This window comes from Rattus rattus, chromosome 2, assembly GCF_011064425.1.
Source record: "Rattus rattus isolate New Zealand chromosome 2, Rrattus_CSIRO_v1, whole genome shotgun sequence".
In the NCBI taxonomy this organism is placed as follows: Eukaryota; Metazoa; Chordata; class Mammalia; order Rodentia; family Muridae; genus Rattus; species Rattus rattus.
In genome coordinates, this window is record NC_046155.1 from 105,983,586 (window position 1) to 106,004,269 (window position 20,684).

Here is a 20,684-nt window from a genome sequence, read left to right on the forward strand (position 1 = left end):
GCTTTGATCTTCCTTCTTGTTAAGCTTCATATGGTCTTTGAGTTGTATTGTGGATATTCTCAGATTTTAAACTAATATACACTTATCAGCAAGTACATACTGTGTATGTCCTTTGTGGTCCGGGTTACCTCACTGAGGATAATATTTTCTAGATCCATCCATCTGCTTGTAAAATTCGTGAAGTCCATTTTTTTGATTAAATATTCTTTTTATTTTTTTTTGGGGTGTAGTGAACTTTATTGATGGTATTCAGGAGAGAAGGAAGGGCTCCCTAGGCCCCTCCTGTTATTATGGGGTCTGGAATGGAATTGTGGGGGAGATGCTCAGTGTTGGGGATTGAGTTGGGATGGGGACTCCTCAGCAACAGAGGGCCTCTCTCTTGCTCTCAGTATCCTTGCTGGGGTGGGTGGTCCAGGGTTTCTTACTCCTTGGAGGCCATGTAGGTCATGAGGTCCACCACCCTGTTGCTGTAGCCGTATTCATTGTCATACCAGGAAATGAGCTTTACAAAGTTGTCATTGAGAGCAATGCTAACCCCAGCATCAAAGGTGGAAGAGTGAGAGTTGCTGTTGAAGTTGCAGGAGACAACCTGGTCCTCAGTGTAGCCCAGGATGCCCTTTAGTGGGCCGTCAGATGCCTCCTTCATCGCCTTCTTGATGTCATCATACTTGGCAGGTTTCTCCAGGCGGCATGTCAGATCCACAATGGATACAATGGGGGCAGGAACACAGAAGGCCATGACAGTGAGCTTCCCATTCAGCTCTGGGATGACTTTGCCCACTGCCTTGGCAGCACCAGTGGATGCAGGGATGATGTTCTGGGCTACCCCACGGCCATCACACCACAGCTTTCCAGAGGGGCCATCCACAGTCTTCTGAGTGGCAGTGGTCATGGACTGTGGTCATGAGCCCTTCCACAATGCCAAAGTGGTCATGAATGACCTTGGCCAAGGGGGCTAAGCAGTTGGTGGTGCAGTATGCGTTGCTGACAATCTTGAGGGAGTTGTCATATTTCTTGTGGTTCATACTCATCACAAACATGGGGGCATCAGCTGAAGGGACAGAGATGATGACCCTTTTGGCCACACTCTTCAAGCGAGCTCCAGCCTTCTCCATGGAGGAGAAGATGCCAGTAGACTCCATGATATACTCAGCACCAGTGTCACCCCATTTGATGTTAGCGGGATCTCACTCCTGTAAGATGGTGATGGCCTTCCCGTTGATGACAAGCTTCCCATTCTCAGCCTTGACTGTGCCATTGAACTTGCCATGGGTAAAGTCATACTGGAACATGTAGACCATGTAGTTGAGGTCAATGAAGGGGCCGTTGATGGCAACAATGTTCACTTTGCCAGAGCAGAAGGCAGCCCTGGTAACCAGGCGCCCAATACGGACAAATCCGTTCACACCGACCTTCACCATCTTGTCTATGAGACGAGGCTGGCACTGCATGAGAAGATGTGGCTGTCCCTGGAAAAGGGAGGAGCAGAGAGCCTATTTTATTTTTTATTGGATATTTTTATTTACATTTCAAATGTTATTCCTTTTCCAGGTTTCCTGTCAATAAATCCCCTATCCTATCCCTTAGCCCCTTCTTCTAAGAGGGTGTTTCTCCACCCAACCACCCACACTTATCTGCCTCCCTGCCCTGATATTCCCTACACTGGTGGGTCCAGCCTTGGCAAGACCAAGGGCTTCTCCTCCCACTGATGCTCAAAAAGGCCATCTTCTGCTACATATGCAGCTGGAGCCATGGGTCTGTCCATATGTGCTTCGATGGTAGTTTAGTCCCTGGGAGCTCTGGTTGGTTGGTATTGTTGTTCTTTTTTTCCCTCCATCTTTATTAAATTTGGTATTCCTTATTTACATTTCAATTGTTATTCCCTTTCCCGGTTTCCAGGCCAACATTCCCCTAACCCATCCCGTCCCCTTCTATATGGGTTTTCCCCTCCCCATCCTCCCCCCATGACTGCCCTCTCCCCAACAATCACGTTCACTGGGGGTTCAGACTTGGCAGGACCAAGGGCTTCCCCTTCCACTGGTGCTCTTAGTAGGCTATTCATTGCTACCTATGCAGTTGGAGCCCAGGGTCAGTCTATGTATAGTCTTTGGGTAGTGGCTTAGTCCCTGGAAGCTCTGGTTGGTTGGCATTGTTGTTCATATGGGGTCTCAAGCCCCTTCAGTTCTTTCAGTCCTTTCTCTGATTCCTTCAATGGGGTCCTATTCTCAGTTCAGTGGTTTGCTGCTGGCATTTGCCTATGTCTTTGCTGTATTCTGGCTATGTCTCTCAGGAGAGATCTACATCCGGTTCCTGTCAGCCTGCACTTCTTTGCTTCATCCATCTTATCTAGTTTGGTGGCTGTATATATATGGGACACATGTGGGGCAGGCTCTGAATGGGTGTTCCTTCAGCCTCTCTTCTAAACTTTGCCTCCCTCTTCCCTCCCAAGGGTATACAAAGAAAGATTATTAAAAGCAGTAAGTTCAAATGACAGTGTCCTTTGCTTTACAGAAGCTTTGCCATTTTATGAGGTCCCATTTGTTGATTCTTGATCTTAGAGCATATGCCATTGGTGTTCTTCAGGAAATTTTTCACTGTGTGTATGTCTTTGAGGCTCTTCCCACTTTCTCTTCTATTAGCTTCAGTATATCGGGTTTTATGTGGAGGTTTTTGGTCTACTTGGACTTGAGCTTTCTACAGTGTGATAAGAATGGATTGATTTGCATTTTTCTATAGGCTGACCTCCAGTTGAACCAGCACCATTTGCTAAAAATGCTATCCTTTTTCCCCCCACTGGATGGTATTGGATTCAATGTCAAAGATCAGGTGACCATAGGTGTGTGGGTTCATAACTGGGTCTTCAATTCTATTCCATTGATCTACCTGCCTGACCATAGTATTTTAAATCACAATTGCTCTGTAATACAGCTTGAGGTTGGGGAATCTTTATCCCCCCAGCCATTCTTTTATTGTTGAGAATAGTTTTTGCTATCCTGTGTTCTTTTTTATTCCAAATGACTTTGCAAATTGCTCTTTCTAACTTTTATGAAGAATTGAGTTGGAATTTTGATGGGAATTGCATTGAGTTTCTAGATTGCTTTTGGCAAGATGGACATTTTTACTATATTAATGCTGCCAATCCATCTTCTGAGATCTTCAATTTCTTTCTTCAGAGTCTTGAAGTTCTTGTCATACAAATCTTTCACTTGCTTGGTTAGAGTCATACGAAGGTATTTTATATTGTTTGTGACTATTATGAGGGGTGTATTTTCCATAATTTACTTCTCAGACTGTTTATCCATAGAGTAGAGGAAGGCTATTGAGTAGTTTGAATTTTATATCCATCTGCCTTATACCAATACTCTTCAAACTATTCCACAAAATAAAAATAGAAGGAACACTACCCAATTCCTTCTATGAAGCCACAGTCATGCTTATACCTAAACCACACAAAGAACCTACAAAGAAAGAGAACTTCAGACCAATTTGCCTTATGAATATCGATGCACAAATACTCAATAAAATTCTTGCAAACTTAATCCAAGAACACATCACAATGATCATTCACCACGAGAAGTAGGTTTCTTCCTAGGGATAAAGGGATGTTCAATATAAGAAAATACATCAATGTAATCCAGTATATAAACAAACTCAAAACAAAAGAATATGATTATCTCATTAGATGCTGAAAAAGCATTTGACAAAATATAACACCCCCTCATGTTAAAAGATTGGAAAAATCAGGAATTCAAGGCCCATATCTAAATATTATAAAAGCAGTATACAGCAAACCAATGGACTGTGGGACAGTAAAATGTACTCTGGTTCCCAGTTGAGGAGGCTTGAATGCCAGGGACTCTGAAGGGACAGTAGGCATTTTGCCTGACTCCCAGGAAACCAGGACCCATAGATTTGTGATCATCAGTTTTATAAGGGCAACCGCAGAAGCCCCTTCACAGACACCACCACAGGTCATGTAGGCTCAAGACAGATCTCCATTATAATGAGGTACTTAAAGGCCTAGAGGCTTAGCCAGTAAATTTCCCTTCCCATACACTCCTTTATGAAAAAGATATTTAATCTCAGGTCTACTCGGAGAAGTGGGGTAGAGTTTTATTCATGTACTTTCTGCCATGACAATAAATGCCTCAAAACCACAGAGTGTCTCATTTCATCAGGATCCACACTGGGGAGCCACAGAGAAGGCTTTTGCCTACAGAGCCACCTTCTAATATCCCATAGAAAACCTCTCTGCATTCCCAGCCTCTGCAGCCACTCAGCTACAGCCACCCAGTGACTACCACTAAGACCAAGCCTACTGCCATCCAGGCAGGGACTCTCCCCAAGGGACCAGTTCGAGTCTCCTCCTCTTTTCTCCTTGGTCCCAGGCGAGATCCAGCCTCGAGGGCCCTCACTCCTTTATCAGCTGTTCTGTAACATCCCAGCGGCATCTGGATGCCCAAGAGCCTGAGAATCAGATGGAAAGGCTTCTTGCAGGCCTCCTTTCAGGCCTGGGGACCCCAGAGCCAACTCTGGCTGTAGCCTGCTCATAGACTGCACTTCCTCACCCTGGAGCGGTGTCCTGCAGCTTGCCACAGCCTGACATCCACCTGAGTTGCTCGAGCCCTGTGGTGGATACTGGACCCCACCATTAATCCTACATTAGACAACAACAAACTAAATGGAGAGGAACTTGAATCAATCCCACTAAAACCAGGAACAAGACAAGGCTGCTCACTCTCACCCTGTCTATTTAATATTATACTCAAAGTTCTAGCCAGAGCAATTAGAAAACAAAAGGAAGTCAAAGGGATACAAATTGGAAAGGAAGACATTAAGATATAATTATTTGCTGATTTAATAGTATACTTAAGTAACCCCCAAAGTTCCACCACAGAACTCCTACAGTTGATAACCAACGTAAACAAAGAGGCTGAATATAAAATTAACTCAAACAAGTCAGTAGCCTTCTTCTACTCAAAGGATAAACAGGCTGAGAAAGACATAAGGGAAATGACACCCTTTACAATAGTCTCAAATGATACAAAATATATTATGATGACTCTTCAAGCAAGTGAAAGGTATGAATGACAAGAACTTCAAGTCTATGAAAAAAGAAATCAAAGAAAACCTCAGAATGTGGAAAGTTCTCCCATGCTCATAGATTGGTGGCATTAATATAGTGAAAACGACCATCTTACCAAAAGCAGTCTCCATATTTAATGCAATCCCCCATCAATATTCTCACTCAATTCATCACAGAGATAGAAAAAGCAAGTTTCAGCTTCATCTGAAGTAACAGAAATCCCAGGATAGCAAAAACCATTTTCAACAATAAAAGAAGTTCTGGGAAAATCACCATCCCTGACCTCAAGCTGTAGTAGAAGGCAATAGTGATAAAAACTGCACAGTGTTAGTACAGAGACAGAGTAAAGAGAATTGAAGATCCAGAAATGAACCCATACACCTATGGTCACCTGATCTTTGACATAGATTCCAACACAATCCAGTGGAAAAAAGATGGCATTTTCAACAAATGGTGCTGGTTAATTTTCTGGTCAGCATGTATAAGAATGCAAGTTGAGCCATTCTTATTACCTGGTACAAAGCTCAAGGTCCTACACATAAAACCAGATACATGGAATCTTATAGTGGGGAAGGGCCTTGAACATATTGGCACAGGGGAAAATTTCCTCAATAGAACACCGATGGCTCAGGCTCTAAGATCAACTGTAGAGAAATGGGATCTCATAAAATTCAAAAACTTCTGTAAGGCAAAGGACACTGTCAACATGACAAAATGGCAAACTCAAGATTGGGAAATGATCTTTATAAGGCCTACATCCAATAAATGGCTAATATTTAATATACACAAAGAACTTAAGAGGTTAGACTACAGAGAACCGCATAACACAACCAAAGAATTCTCAACTGAAGAATCTTGAATGGCTGAGGCACCTCAAGAAATGTTCAACATCCTTAGTCATCAGAAAAGTGAAAATCAAAATGATCATGAGATTCCACCTCATACCAGTCAGAATTGCTAAGATTAAAAACTCAGGTGACTGTTTGTGCTTGCAAAGATGTGGAGAAAAAGGAGCACTCCTCCATTTCTGGTGTGTCTGCAAACTGGTACAACTACTCTGGAAATCAATCTGGTAGTTCCTCAAAAAATTGTAAATACTTCTACCTAAAGATGGCTATAGCACTCCTGGGCATATACCCAAAGTATATTCCAATATATATCAAGCACACCTGCTCATAGAAGCCTTATTTATAATAGCCAGAAGCGAAAAACAACCCAGATTCCTCTAATGAAAGAGTGGATACAGAAAATGTGATACATTTACCCAATGGAGTACAACTCAGCCATTAAGAACAATGATTTCATCAAGTTTGCCAATGGATGGAACTAGGAAATATCATCCTGAGTGAGGTAACCCAGTCACAAAAGAATAACATCATATGTACTCATAGAATAGTAGATATTAGCTCAAAAGCTCAGAATACCCATGATACAACTCATAGAACATATGAACCTTAAGAAGAAGGAAGACTGAAGTGAGGATGCTTCAATCCTATTTAGAAGTGGGAACAAAATAATCATGGGGTATAGAGGAAGGGAGAGGCCTGGGAGGGAGTGAGGAGGGGATGATCTGGCACAGGAAGAGACAGACAACACATATAGAGGGCCAGAAAATTAAACAAAAATATGTAGCAGTGGGCAATGGGGAACTGGGGGTAGCCACTAGATAGTTCCAGATGCCCAGGGAAATAAGAGGCTCCCAAGACCCAACAGGGATGACATTAGCTGAAATACCCAACAAAGGGGAAGGAGAACCTGCATAGACCATTCAGAGGTTAGGCACATCCCCAGTTGAGGGATGGAGACACCCACCCAAAAAATATAAAATCAAAAATATAAATCCAAAATTGCTCCTGTATAAAGGAAATGTAGGGACAAATAGTGGAGTGGAGGTTGATGGAAAGGCCATCTAGAGGCTTCCTTACCTAGGGATCCTTCCTATCTGTAGACACTAAACCCAGACACTATTTTGGATGCCGAGAAGTGCTTGCTGACAGGAGCCAGATATGGATGTCACCTGAGAGGCTCTGCCGGAGCCTAATCAATACAATCAACCATTGGATTGAGCCTTGGGACACCAATGGATGCGTTTGGGTTAGGACTGAAGGAGCTGAAGGGGTTTGCAACCCAGAAGGAAGAACAACAAAATTAACCAACCAGACACCCCAGAGGTCCCAAGGACTAAACCACCAACCACAGAGTACACACGGAGGAACCTTTGGCTCCAGCAGGATATATAGCAGAGGATTGTTTTATTGGGCACCACTGGGACCACTTGGTCCTATGGGGATCAATGCCCCAGCATAGGGGAATGCTAGGATGATGATGTCAGAATGGATTAATTGAGCACTCTCACAGAGGCAAAGGGGAGGAAGGATGGGAGTTTTGTGGAGGGGAAGAGCATTTGAAATGTAAATAAATAAAATAACCAATTATATATATGCATACATACATATACACACATACACACATATGTGTATATATTAAAATAAGAAACATAAAAATAGAAAATATTGTTCATTTATACTGTTGAATACTACTCAGATTTAAGAATGAGGACATCATGAGTTTTGCAGGAAATGGATGGAAGTAGAAAATATCATCCTGAGTGACGTAACTAAAACCCAAAAGGAGAAGCAGTGATATGTACTGACTTGTAAGTGGATATTAGCCAAAAAGTACAGAATACCCAGAATACCGTCCACAGAACTCAAGAAAGTTAACAAGCTGAAGGACCCAAGTGTGAATGCCTCAATCCCACTCAAGAGGGAGAAGAAAGAAATCACAGAGCACAGACAGAGGGAGAGACCTAGATAGGAGAAGGGACAGAGAGGAGAATGGGGGAACATGATCAGATATTGTGGTGGGGGGCAGGAGTGACACACTGAAGGCCAGCAGAATAAATGAAAACAGGCAACCTAGGGATGTAGTATATAGGTGGACCATCTAGAATGTACCAGAGACTGGGAGGTAAGAAACTCTGAGGACTCAAAGGGTGGAATGTTGGATGAAGTACTCTACAGTGGGGAGGGAGAACTTGTGGAGTCCACTTCCAGTAGAGAAAGAGAACATCAAGTGGAGGGATGGGTTCATCCTACAGTCAAAAGCTCTGAACCAGAATTGTTTCTGTCTGAATGAACTGTGGGGACAAAAATGGAAAAGACCCTCAGAGCTAAGAGATCCAGTGTAAGGCTCAAACTGGGACCCGAGGGGAGGCCCCAGGGACCTGACACTGTTACTGATGCTGTGGTGTACTTGCAGACAGGAGCCTAGGATGGATGCTCTCGGAGAGGCCCAACAAGCATTTGAAAAAGTCAGATGCAGATACTAGCACCCATCTAATGGATGGATGCCAGGGACCCCTGTTGTTGAATTGAGAAAAAGCTGGAAGAGGCTGAGGAGGGCAGCCCCATGGGAAGAGCAGTAATCTCAAGTGACCTGGACCCCCAAGATCTCTCAGACACTGGGGCACCAACCAGGCAGCGTACCCCAACTGATATGAGGCCCTAGATAACATATACAGTAGAGGACTGCCTGGTCTGGCCTCAGTGAGAGAAAATGCACCTAACTGTCGAGAGACTTAATGCACCAGAGAATAGGGAGTTCTGATGGTATGGGTATGTGTGGGGGGTGGAGACATCTTTTTGGAGATGGTGATTGGGAGAGGAGTCATGGGATAGGGAGCAGTCAGTGGCCCATCAGGTGGGGATGAAGACTGACTATAAAAAGGATTAAAGAATATTTTTGATTCAATGATTATTATAATTGAAAAACAATATGAAATTATCTCAAACTAACCAGATGAATTATTTTTTCTTTATTTTTTTAAATTAATTTTACACTCTAGATTTTATTCCCCTCCTGGTCTATCCCCGAAGGTTCCACATCCCATACCTCATTCCTGCCCCACCTCCACGCACTCTCCCCCAGATCCACAAGCATGTCCCCACCCCAACCACTCCACCAAACCTCTAAACTTCCTGGGACCTCCGGTCTCTTGAGGGTTAGGTGCATCTTCTCTGTGTGAACCCAGACCCGGGAGTCCTCTGCTGTATATGTGTTTGAAGCTTCATTTCAGCTGGTGTATGCTGCCTGGTTGGTGATCCAGTATCTAAGAGATCTCAGGGGTCCAGGTTAATTGAGAGTGCTAGTCCTCTTACAGGGTTTCCCTCCTCCTTAGCTTCCTCACCTTTTCTCTAATTCAACCAGAGGGGTCAGCATCTTCTGTTCATTGGTTGGGTGCACATATCTGCATCTGATTCTTTCAGCTACTTGTTAGGTCTTTTGGAGAGCAGTCATGGTAGGTCCCTTTTTGTGAATGCCCCATAGCTTCAGTAATGGTGTCAAATCTTTGGGTCTCGCCTTGAGCTGGATCCCACTTTGGGCCTTCTTTTCCTCAGGCTCTTCTCCATTCCCATCCCTGCATTTCTTTCAGACAGGAAGAATTATGGGCCAGAGCTTTGGCTATGGGATAGCAACACCGTCCCTCACTTGATGCCCTGTCTTTCAACTGGAGATGGATTCAATAAGTTCTCCCCACTGTAGGGCCTTTCATCACTGTGGGTCTCCTTTGAGTCCTGAGACTCTCTCACTTCCCAGGTCTCTGGTACATTCCAGAGGGTCCTCCCAATCTCCTTCCTCCTGAGGTCACTTGTTTTCATTTTTTTTGTCTGGTCCTCAGGGCTTCAATCCTCCCCACCCCAATTCCAGATCATGTTCCCCTCTTCCCCATCCCCCCTTTATTTTCAATGTTAAATATTCTTTGTTGTCTGTTTCACTCCCAGTAAAGCAGAGCAAAAGAATCCCATTGAATGCTATGCCATGTGGGTATCACCTGGGGAGGGCAAGCCAGGAGTTAATGAATCATCTGGTTCTATAAGCCATCTCTGTATAAGAAACCCATGGACTTTCTCTTAAGAGGCTAGTAACAATAATCCCTGAAGGTTTGCCTGGTTTGATTAAGCCTTTGTCCCCCTTTCTTAACATGTGCACAAAGACACCCAAACTTATATTTTCTGCATGTGTGTGGCTAAGCTACATGACCTGTGAGTACACTAATGCAGAGTGTGCAATCCTGACTTTCTCTATGGAAATAAAGTGCATCTATTTCATAAACTCCTCTTTGGATTTCAGTGTCAGTATTGACTCTAAATGGTAAATGAAAGACTGATGGACTTTATTAGGGTAGATATTTTTAATAACTCAAGAAGAATTTGAAATTTAGGAAAGTATTTTAAAGAGTTTGGGCTCTTGACCCTTGTGGAAAACATGACCTTGGCAAAAAGCACTGTGCAGTGGTTTCTTGGCACATGTAGACAGGGATACATAAGGCATGTGGTTACTGTGTGGATGATGTATGGTAACTCATATTGTTGTTATTTTAAGGAGATGAATGAGACAAGGAGAGGAAGTAAGAAGAAACAGCCTGATTTCAACTAGGTAAGTTTTCCACCACAGTTACTGATCCTTTGAGGGAAAGGATATTAGAGTGGTCAGCATCCCTGACCTCAGGTGATAAACATGAAAGTCAAACCAGAGTTCTAGATACTGATTGTCCAGTGGAAAAGCAAAGCAAAGCAAAAACGATTCTACATATTATGCTTTTGAATAGGAGAGTTCAGAAATGTGATTGTATAGGTATTGTACCGCTTGTCTTATTTTGGATTTGTGGTAAAATTACCTGACATATTGAAAGCAAAACTATAGTAAAAAACCTACTAAACAATTCTAACACTAATCACACTTTATTTGATTTTTATTAAACGAGGAGATGCTTAATTCTTTTGTGTGAATAAGGACCTCTGGTATTTCAGAAATATCTCTTCCTTTAATCTCAGAACAAAGCTAAATTATGAGATCGATTCTCTCATTATTCAAGTTAAAAAATGTATTGAATATCAAAGAGTTTTAAGTGTCATGTGAAATTTAATAAGTTAAAAAAGAAATTTAATAAGCTTAATATAGACATCTTGTGTGTCTGCCTTCTTGCCTTCTATTACAATTACACAGTCAGCATCAAATAGTTAGCGTTAGAATGAGATCAGAGTTGCATTTTAAACTCTGTTTGAGCCACAAGGCAGACCATGAAGGGTGCTTGATGCTTGGTGCTTGGCCTGTTCTTCAGCACTCACTGCATTCAATCTGAAGAAGAAGACTTCAATAAAGCTGGAAAACATACCATAGGTGGAATGGACAAAGGGTTCGTTGATGGGTGCTTTCTTTTAGAAAAGTGAAAGCAAAGAAGGTGTGACGTGTTCCAACATCTCAATAATTTTATCTAAACAGTTGAAGTTTTGTATATTAAACATATGGCAAATAATTAGTAAGTTTAAAAGATGAACTTCTAATGACAGAGCTAATGTGGAAGGCATTAAGCTACCTGGTACTATAGTAACTTAAACAGGAAGATCTATTTGAGAAGAGATGGGACATTCTTGGATACTGATTCAGTGAACTTCCCAGTTCACCAAGTTAGTTGATCAATTGCACCAGCAAATGAATTATATGCTTATTTACTGTGAGAAAATGTAAATGAATCTATGCATTTAGTGGACATTTATTACTAATATTATTATGTCTGGTAAAAGTGTAACTCATTGAGAATTGATAATATTGTAAACAGACTATTACACTTATATGAATATCATACCATGTTTTGGGAGATGAAAAATATTAATGCCTTTAATCAAAATGCAGCCAACAGAACCCATCAATGAATGATAGGGCCCACTTGGCTATTAGTATTTTTGCTATTGTAAATATTAATGGTGAACATACGTGAAGCACAGAGCACACTTTTTTCAAATTGTTGCCTTTAGAAAAATAACTAAGTGTGGAATTATGTAAATACATCTGAACCATGCAGGGTGACACATGCCTCTTACCTCATATTGAAGTAGGGGTATCACAAGTTTGAGATGAGCCTGGACTAGCTTGGACAAGACATTTTTTGAAAAAGAGCTCTTTCTCCAGATGACTTTTTAAAATGCATATTAAAAATTAAAAAACGTACATAGAAAGATATGTGGTAAATATCTATTGATTGGAATGTGTGATAGGAACTATATGTCAAAGGAATTTTCAAGTGTTTTCTCCATATGTACCATTTAATTTTTATTTAAAATTGAGAAATTGAGGCATGAAATATATTGTTTTGTAACATATTACAAGAAATATTTAATTAACTTTATTCTTTTTGAGGCCTTGTTTTCTGGGCAGGGAACATAAATTACAGGTACTCTTGGTAGAACCTATTAACTACAGTAATTATACATATACTTAAACAAAAGTTTTAGCACATTTTCACCTAAATACTGGGTGTTTAAGACAAAGATAAAAGTTATTGATGTAATATTTGCTGGGAATGAAAGGCTATGGTGGATATCAGGGTTAGTATGAGAACTGCATGAAAAGATTGTGAGAAACACAGTTAAATGAAGGGAGAAGTCAGAAAGAATAGTGAGTATTGTGCAAATGACATTGTAGTTCATCATGAAGACCTAAATAATGTCAGAAGAATTAACCTTTGGCATTGTGTTCTTTTTATTTGAAATAATTCATTATGCCATAGTATCATAAACTGTAAAAAAAATTGTGAGTTAGAAGGTAAATAAGCAGGCAGAATAAGAATAACCAGATATTTAAGCCAAATGGGGACACAGAGAATAGAAAAAGGAGACGAAAAAGGAAAAAAAAACCTGAAAATAAATTAGACAAATCAATAAGATTTTTTCAGGATAGAGTACAATCTGAGGAAGATGGCCAGGGAAGCGGCAAAGTTGTAGACATGATGTTGTGAATGACTGGAGACAGGCCTTGGAGAGATAGTTTATCAGTTAATAGAACTGGCTGTCCTTGTAAAAGAAACAGATTAAACTTCCAGCATTGCCATGATGGTTTACAACTGTCCATAACTCTACTTCCAGGAAATTCAATGCCCTCATCTCATCTCCATGGATAAGACATGCATCTGATGTGCAGACATATGTTCAAACAAAACAAAACATATAAAAATAAATACATAGAATATAAAATATTGGTGGAGAGGTTAAGGAAGACTACAGAAGACAAAGTTTGAGGTGTTTAATGATATTTCTAATTGATTTGAGCATGAGGAGAATCTCAAGAGATCATTGAAATTATGGACCTCAAAACCGAGGGAAAGATCTCTGAAGTCAAGGTTTGAGGGTACTTTGTATAAAGAAAGAAAGGTAATGGGAAAAAAATGCTGAGACAATTATACAGAGTTTATTGAAAGAAGAAGGAACAAAGTCCCCAATTCTTCAAAGCATAGATATTTATATTTGATCAAAGGAAGAGATTATTATTTTATCTGTGGAATAATAAAAGAAAAAACATAGGAAACATTGAAAAAACAATACCAAACTAAAGAATTTCGCATTTCCCTCAACAGGGACATTTCATTCCTGAGATGGAGGCTCAAAACCACACCGCTGTGACAGAGTTCATCCTTTTGGGGTTAACAGAGAATTCCACACTGCGTGTCATCCTATTTATGACATTTCTAGGGATATATGCTGTTACTTTAGTGGGCAATTTCAGCATCATCAGTTTAATAAGAAGCTGCCCTCAACTCCACACACCCATGTATCTGTTCCTTAGCCATCTGGCTTTTGTGGACATTGGCTTTTCCACATCAATCACACCTACAATGTTTAGAGGATTTCTTGGACATGAAATGATAATCTCTGTGGCTGCTTGTGAAGCCCAATTCTGTATCACAGTGACATTTGGGACAGCTGAGTGCTTCCTCCTAGCTGCCATGGCCTATGACCGCTATGTGGCCATCTGCTCACCCCTGCTTTATTCAACACATATGTCCCCCAGGATTTGCTTCCTTTTAGTTGGAGCTTCCTATGTGGGTGGCTGTGTGAATTCATGGACATTTACTAGCTGTCTGTTGAGTCTGTCCTTCTGTGGACCAAATCAGATAGATCATTTTTTCTGTGATTTCCCTGCCGTGTTGAAACTTTCTTGCTCAGATGTCTCCATTATTGGAATGATTCCTTCTATCTCTGCTGGAACCATCATTGTGGTCACAGTGTTTGTCATAGCTGTCTCCTACACCTACATCCTCATCACCGTTCTGAAGATGCGCTCCACTGAGGGCCGACAGAAGGCCTTCTCCACCTGCACCTCTCACCTCACTGCAGTCACTCTATACTATGGAACTATTACCTTCATTTATGTGATGCCCAAGTCAAACTACTCTACTGAACAGAACAAGATACTGTCTGTATTCTACACAGTAGTGATCCCCATGCTTAATCCACTCATCTACAGTCTGAGGAACAGAGATGTAAAAGAGGCTCTCAGGAAGGCCATCATCAGAATATTTCCATAGACTGTAAGGATTTTATATATGCATGTCACTATTAGTATCTAGTAAGTTCTTCTCAACTGATTGTGTAAGTTAATGTCCTAACTCTTTGCATCAGCTTTCCCTTCATATACTTGTATGTAGTAAGAAGACATCTTGGGATCTGTCAAGTTATAATAACACAGCAATAATCATTCCTATTATGAAATAATTGAATATGTCAAGATGTTTTATTTATTTTATTTATGTATGAAACAATTCAATCTTGCCCTTTTAAGTACATGATATAAATCAATTGCACGTGGAACCCATTTATTATGAAAAAAAACAAATAAAGTGGCAAATGGCATTATTATTACTTTTTTTTTGCAAAATGACTGTCTGGACAGTGAAAAATAAATGTTGATCCACCATATAATCATGAAGCAACAGAGATATGAGATCAATAGTAATATTCAGAAATTAATGGTTTTTGGGTTTATATTTAGTTTGTGTAATACTTTAATTAGGTTGGCACTTTAAATTGCATTCACTTTACAGAGGTGGCTATCAAGCATTGAGGAAATCAGGAAGGTTCTTCGGAGAGATGTAGAGCCCTTCCCTTTGATTTTATATTTTTTGTAACATGAGGGTTGATTCAATTCCTGTATCATGTTGTGATAAATCTAAGTTTGTGAGAACTGTTGTGATATCCAAGAGTTGTCCATAGTAATCAAGCCTTAATAATCTTTGAGGACAGTTGGTTTTGTAAAGACTATCTAGTTTATGCATGCCTTAAGTAGGTTATACCTGGAAAAATTGGCTTCATTCCTACATTGGGGGACATAAAATTTTAGTATCATACTTGTACAAATTTGTTAGCATTCCACATATATTAAAATACACATTAATATCAGACTTCTGACATAATGGTACATATAACAAATTAGAAGACCATTTTATAAATCAAAGTATTTTGATTAATGCTTCCACATCAATCATGAATCTGGGTCTATGAAGAAATTAGAATTTAACAACTCTTCCCATACAATAACCCAGAGATGATGCTACAGGTTACAGTACACAGTTTTATTGTACATAGTATCTTTTTGCCTGACACATTTATGACCTCATCATCAGTCTGGAAAAGCTAAAGTGAAAATGGTTTTCAAATAGGAACTGCACAGAATGGATTTAAGTTAGTGTTTATTTCCTTTTAAAGTAAGATTTAGAATCTGATTTCCCATGGCAATAGAGCTAGTGATAAAAGAACTTGGAGATACTATTTTACTAACTAATAGAAAGAAAAACATTTATAATTTACAAAGTCAAATGAAAAATTATATATATGCAAAATATGACAATTATTCCAGCCTTAAAACTACTCATATCTTAATATTTATTGCATTCAAGTGAATAAAAAATTAAGACAATTAAATAAATGACGAGAAGGACTTTTCACAGAGTGAAAATGAAAACCTTGTAGCTTTTCTCTGAGAAATAAGAGGGCATTCCTTCTCTCATTTATGGAGAATAATCCTCTTGTCAGAAAGAAAATCCCCATGAACAAGTCAAGTTTCCTTTCACTTCAGTTAGCACCTTGCAAACAGGAGGGATACGGTCCTCCAAGGGCTATTCTGTCAGGGTTTTTGGAGACACATCTGTTCATATGATCTTAATATTTATTCAATGTCAGGTATCATGATGGCAAGGAGAAAATTAAGCAATTTTCTCACCTAAAATAATCCATATACTATATCGAAGTCCTGCGTTTCTTTATCCAGAAATGTTTGGGCATTTATGCCTGTGATTTAAATAAGAGCAAATAAAAAATAGTACTCAAAGTCCCTGTGGTCAAAACATTTGAATATCCCAATATTGTTGAGGCAAGCAGGATCTCATCTAAAGAGTCATGTTACTATGCACAGTAAGGTCTTTCAGTGGGTCAGCCTATAAGTGAAGAAAAATACACCGATGGCTTTATGTTAAAGAAAATAAACAAGTGTGTAGCCAGAAAATTATTGTGTACACAAAAGGAAGCATATTCAGATGCTTGGCCTTCTGGAACCACTCCAAAGAGAAGTAGGAATGGTGACTGATAATGTGAACCCTCAGCACATTTGTGGAAGATTTCATCTAGTCCAAATGATTCAAACATTTCATATACTTGGCTTTTCCCTTACTGGCTAGTGGCATGGTGGTGCTTAGATACTTCAGTATAGATTCTTAAGTTATTATATTATGTTAGGAAGAAAGGGGTTGAAGACACATAATGAAAGGCTTACACTTCTTATTTTATTCCTCTTTAATAAAATGAAGAACAAGTGAAACTAATCATTTCATTACTTCCTTTTCTATCCATCATTTCAGTGATGCTTTTCAATTTGACTGAAAGGTTATCAGAAAGTACTATGCTAGCACACTAACTCTACTGATGCTTGTGAGGTTCTGTACATTGGATGTTCATTTGGGAACAAATATCTTAATTTTTAGTATACAAGGAATAAGTATTCAGAAGCACACCAAAGACTATGTATGTTCTGCAGGGGAAGGCTAGCCAGATAATAATAATTCCATAAGGCAAACTCATGAACTTATTTAAAAGGGACACTCAGTGGGAGAAAAAGAACTCAGCGTCTAGCTCTAGAAGTTACACAGCGCCCCAAGTAGAGGGACAGGATTGCCAAATAACAGTCAAAATTTCCTACCTAGAATTTTTTCTGTCTAAAAGAACCTCTGGGACAAAAAAGGAGAATACACTGAAGGAAAGGTTGTCAGGTGACCAGCCCAAGTTGGGAATCATCTCATGTGGTGGTGGTGGGTCATGGCACCAAAGCCTGTACTATTACTGATGCTATGGTATGCTTACAGACAGGAGCCTAGCATGACTGTCCTCTACGAGGCCCTACCAGCAGCTGACTGGGATAGATTCAGATACTTACACCTAACCAATGGACTAAAGTTAGGGACACTTATGGAGGAATTAGGGGAAGGATTAAAGGAGCTGAAGGGAAGGGTGAATCTACAGGAAGACCAGCAGTCTCAACCATCTGAGACCTCTGGGGGCTCCCACACATTGAGTTATTAACCAGGCAGCATACACAGGCTGCAGAGACCCCTGGCACATTTTTAGAAGAGGACTGCCTAGTTTAGCCTCAGTGGGAGAAGATGTGCCTAATCCTTCAAAGATTTGAGGCCCCAGGGATGGAGGATGTCCCTGCAGGGGTTGGGAGTTCACCCTCTCAGAGATAGGCAATGGGATGAGGAACTGTGTGAGGGGGTACTGGGAAATCGATGAAATGTAAATAAATAAAATAGTTAATTAAGTAAAAGGGACAAACAATAGTCACCTTCAAGGTTTTGTCATGTTTGAGGAGAGTCCCTTTTCTCTCATGATGTATAGATACCTAACCCCATCCTTACTATGTATAGTTATTAAGTTTCTTGGTCATAAGATTCTACAAAATGTTCAGCCTTTAGCAATTTAGACAAATTAATTGAATAACTCTACTTATGAAACCTTATCATAATTCTATGTAAACAGTTTGCTCTTAAATGCAAGTAGAAGAATTTGGGAGGAAGGTGAATTATTTGTTCAGGAAGAAAGTAAATGAAAAACTAATTTTGCCCATTTCAGCATTTATCTTGTAGAAAGCATGCCATCCATTAGAGAGGCACTGCAATGGCTACTTGCCCACCTAGGCCAGTCTGTTTAAGTTCACTTAGGAGAGTATGGATGATTTTTGGCAGCCAAAACCATTGCTGAGTTTAAAGAGCTAAGTTTATGAAAAGGCCATCAGAATAAAAGGCAGACCTTTGGTTGGATTAGGCTTGCACTTCTATCCTTTCATAAGATCATAGATGACAGGTGCATTGAGAGAAGGGGTATTTGAGTGTTTGGAGCCTCTGATTCAGGTTCAGAAGCATTAAACTAGTAGAAAACTCTGGACTTTAAGTATCCAGTGGCAATGATAGAAAAATTAAGAATCAGTCAGTACTATTACACACATGGATGGCTTAGTTAAGTATTGGGAAGGTATCAGACTATACATGTGTAATGTGTAATCTCAGAGTCATTTTGATTTGCATTTCCCTGATGATAAAGGATGTTGAATATTTCCTTTTTTCATTTTTATTAGTTATTTTATTTATTTACATTTCAAATGTTATGCCCTTCCCAGTTTCCCCTCCACAAACTCCCTTCCCTCCTCCTGCCCCTGCTTCTATGATCATGCACCCTCACCGACCCACCTACCCACTCCTGCCTCAGCACTCTAGCATTTGCCCACAATGGGAGCCCCCATAGGACCAAGGGGCTCCCATCCCAGTGCTGCCTGTTAAGACAATTATCTGATACATATCCAACTGGAGCCATGTGTCCCCTCATATGTACTCTTTGGTTTTGTTTTTTTAGTTCCTGGGAGACCTGGAGGCTCTGGTTGGTTGATATTCTTGTTCTTCCTATTGGGTTCCGAACTTCTTCAGCTCCTTCAGTCTTTGCCCTAATTTCTCCACTGAGATCCCTGTGCTCAGTCTGATGTTTGGCTGTGTGTGTCCGCATCTCTATGGGTCAGGTTCTGGCAGAGCCTCTCCCAGGACAGCTTGACCAAGTTCTTGTCCACAAGCTCTTCTTGGTATCAGCAATATTGTCTTGGTTTGGTGTCTGCCGATGGAAAAGATCCCTAGGTGCAGCAATCTCTGGATGGCCTTTCATTCAGTCTCTGCTCTAAACTTTGTCCCTGCATTTTCTTTTGACAGGAGAAATTCTGGATTAATATTTTTGAGGTGGGTGTATGGCCCAACCCTCAACTGGTGGCTGTGCCTATCCATTGGATATGGTCTCTACAGGTTCTCTCTACTCTTTGTTGGGTATTTTGGCTAATGTCCTTCCTGTTAGGTCCTGGGAACCTCTTGGGTCCCTGGAATCTGGGACTTTCAGTGGCTACCCAAAGTTCCTTTTCCTCCACTCCTACACATCTCATTTCAAATTCCTGAGCCCAGGTCCAGATGGGTTCAGTGCAGAATTCTATCAGACCTTCATAGAAGACCTCATACCAATACTATCCAAACTATTCCACAAAATTGAAACAGATGGAGTGCTACCAAATACCTTCTATGAAGCCAAAATTACTCTTATATCCAAACCACACAAAGACCCAACAAAGAAAGAGAACTTCAGACCAATTTCCCTTATGAATATCGACGCAAAAATACTCAATAAAATTCTGGCAAACCGAATCCAAGAGCACATCAAAATAATCATCCACCATGATCAAGTAGACTTCATCCCAGGCATGCAGGGATGGTTTAATATATGGAAAACCATCAACATAATCCATTATGTAAACAAACTGAAAGAACAAAACCACATGATCATTTCATTAGACGCTGAGAAAGCATTTGACAAAATTCAACACCCCTTCATGATAAAAGTCCTGGAAAGAATAGGAATTCAAGGCCCATACCTAAACATAATAAAAGCCATATACAGCAAACCAGTAGCTAATGTTAAACTAAATGGCGAGAAACTTGGAGAAATCCCACCAAAATGAGGGACTAGACAAGGCTGCCCACTTTCTCCCTACTTATTCAATATAGTTCTTGAAGTTCTAGCCAGAACAGTGAGACAACAAAAGGAGATCAAAGGGATACAGATTGGAAAAGAAGAAGTCAAAATATCACTATTTGCAGATGATATGATAGCATATATAAGTGATCACAAAAGTTGCACCAGAGAACTACTAAAGCTGATAAACAACTTCAGCAAAGTGGCTGGGTATAAAATTAACTCAAATAAATTAGTAGCCTTCCTCTACACAAAAGAGACACAAGCCAAGAAAGAAATTAGGGAAACAACACCCTTCATATTAGTCCCAAATAATATAAAATACCTAGGTGTGACTTTAACCAAGCAAGTGAAAGATCTGTATGATAAGAACTTCAAGCCTCTGAAGAAAGAAGTTGAAGAAGACCTCAGAAGATGGAAAGATCTCCCATGCTCATGAATTAGCAGGATTAACAAACTAAAAATGGCCATTTTACCAAAAGTGATATACAGATTCAATGCAATCCCCATCAAAATACCAATCCAATTCTTCAAAGAGTTAGACAGAACAATTTGCAAATTCATCTGGAATAACAAAAAGCCCAGGATAGCTAAAACTATCCTCAACAATAAAAGGACTTGTGGGGGAATCACTATCCCTGAACTCAAGCAGTATTACATAACAATAGTGATAAAAACTGCATGGTATTGGTACAGAGACAGATAGCTAGACC

At 40.2% G+C, this 20,684-nt stretch overlaps 1 protein-coding gene and 1 pseudogene across 1 annotated transcript; one reads left to right on the plus strand and one right to left on the minus strand.

Moving 5' to 3' along the window:
- Positions 1 to 421: 421 nt before the first annotated feature.
- On the minus strand, positions 422 to 1,421 carry LOC116894184 (annotated as a pseudogene).
- A 12,096-nt stretch (positions 1,422 to 13,517) lies between these two features.
- LOC116894185 (olfactory receptor 476) lies at positions 13,518 to 14,450 on the plus strand. Its single transcript, XM_032895900.1, has one exon. The coding sequence runs from the start codon at positions 13,518 to 13,520 to the stop codon at positions 14,448 to 14,450; it is 933 nt and encodes a 310-aa protein (XP_032751791.1).
- Positions 14,451 to 20,684: the final 6,234 nt, after the last annotated feature.

Coding starts and splice junctions, on each gene's coding strand:
- LOC116894185 (XM_032895900.1), top strand. CDS start 13,518: ATGGAGGCTCAAAACCACACCGCTGTGACAGAGTTCATCCTTTTGGGG.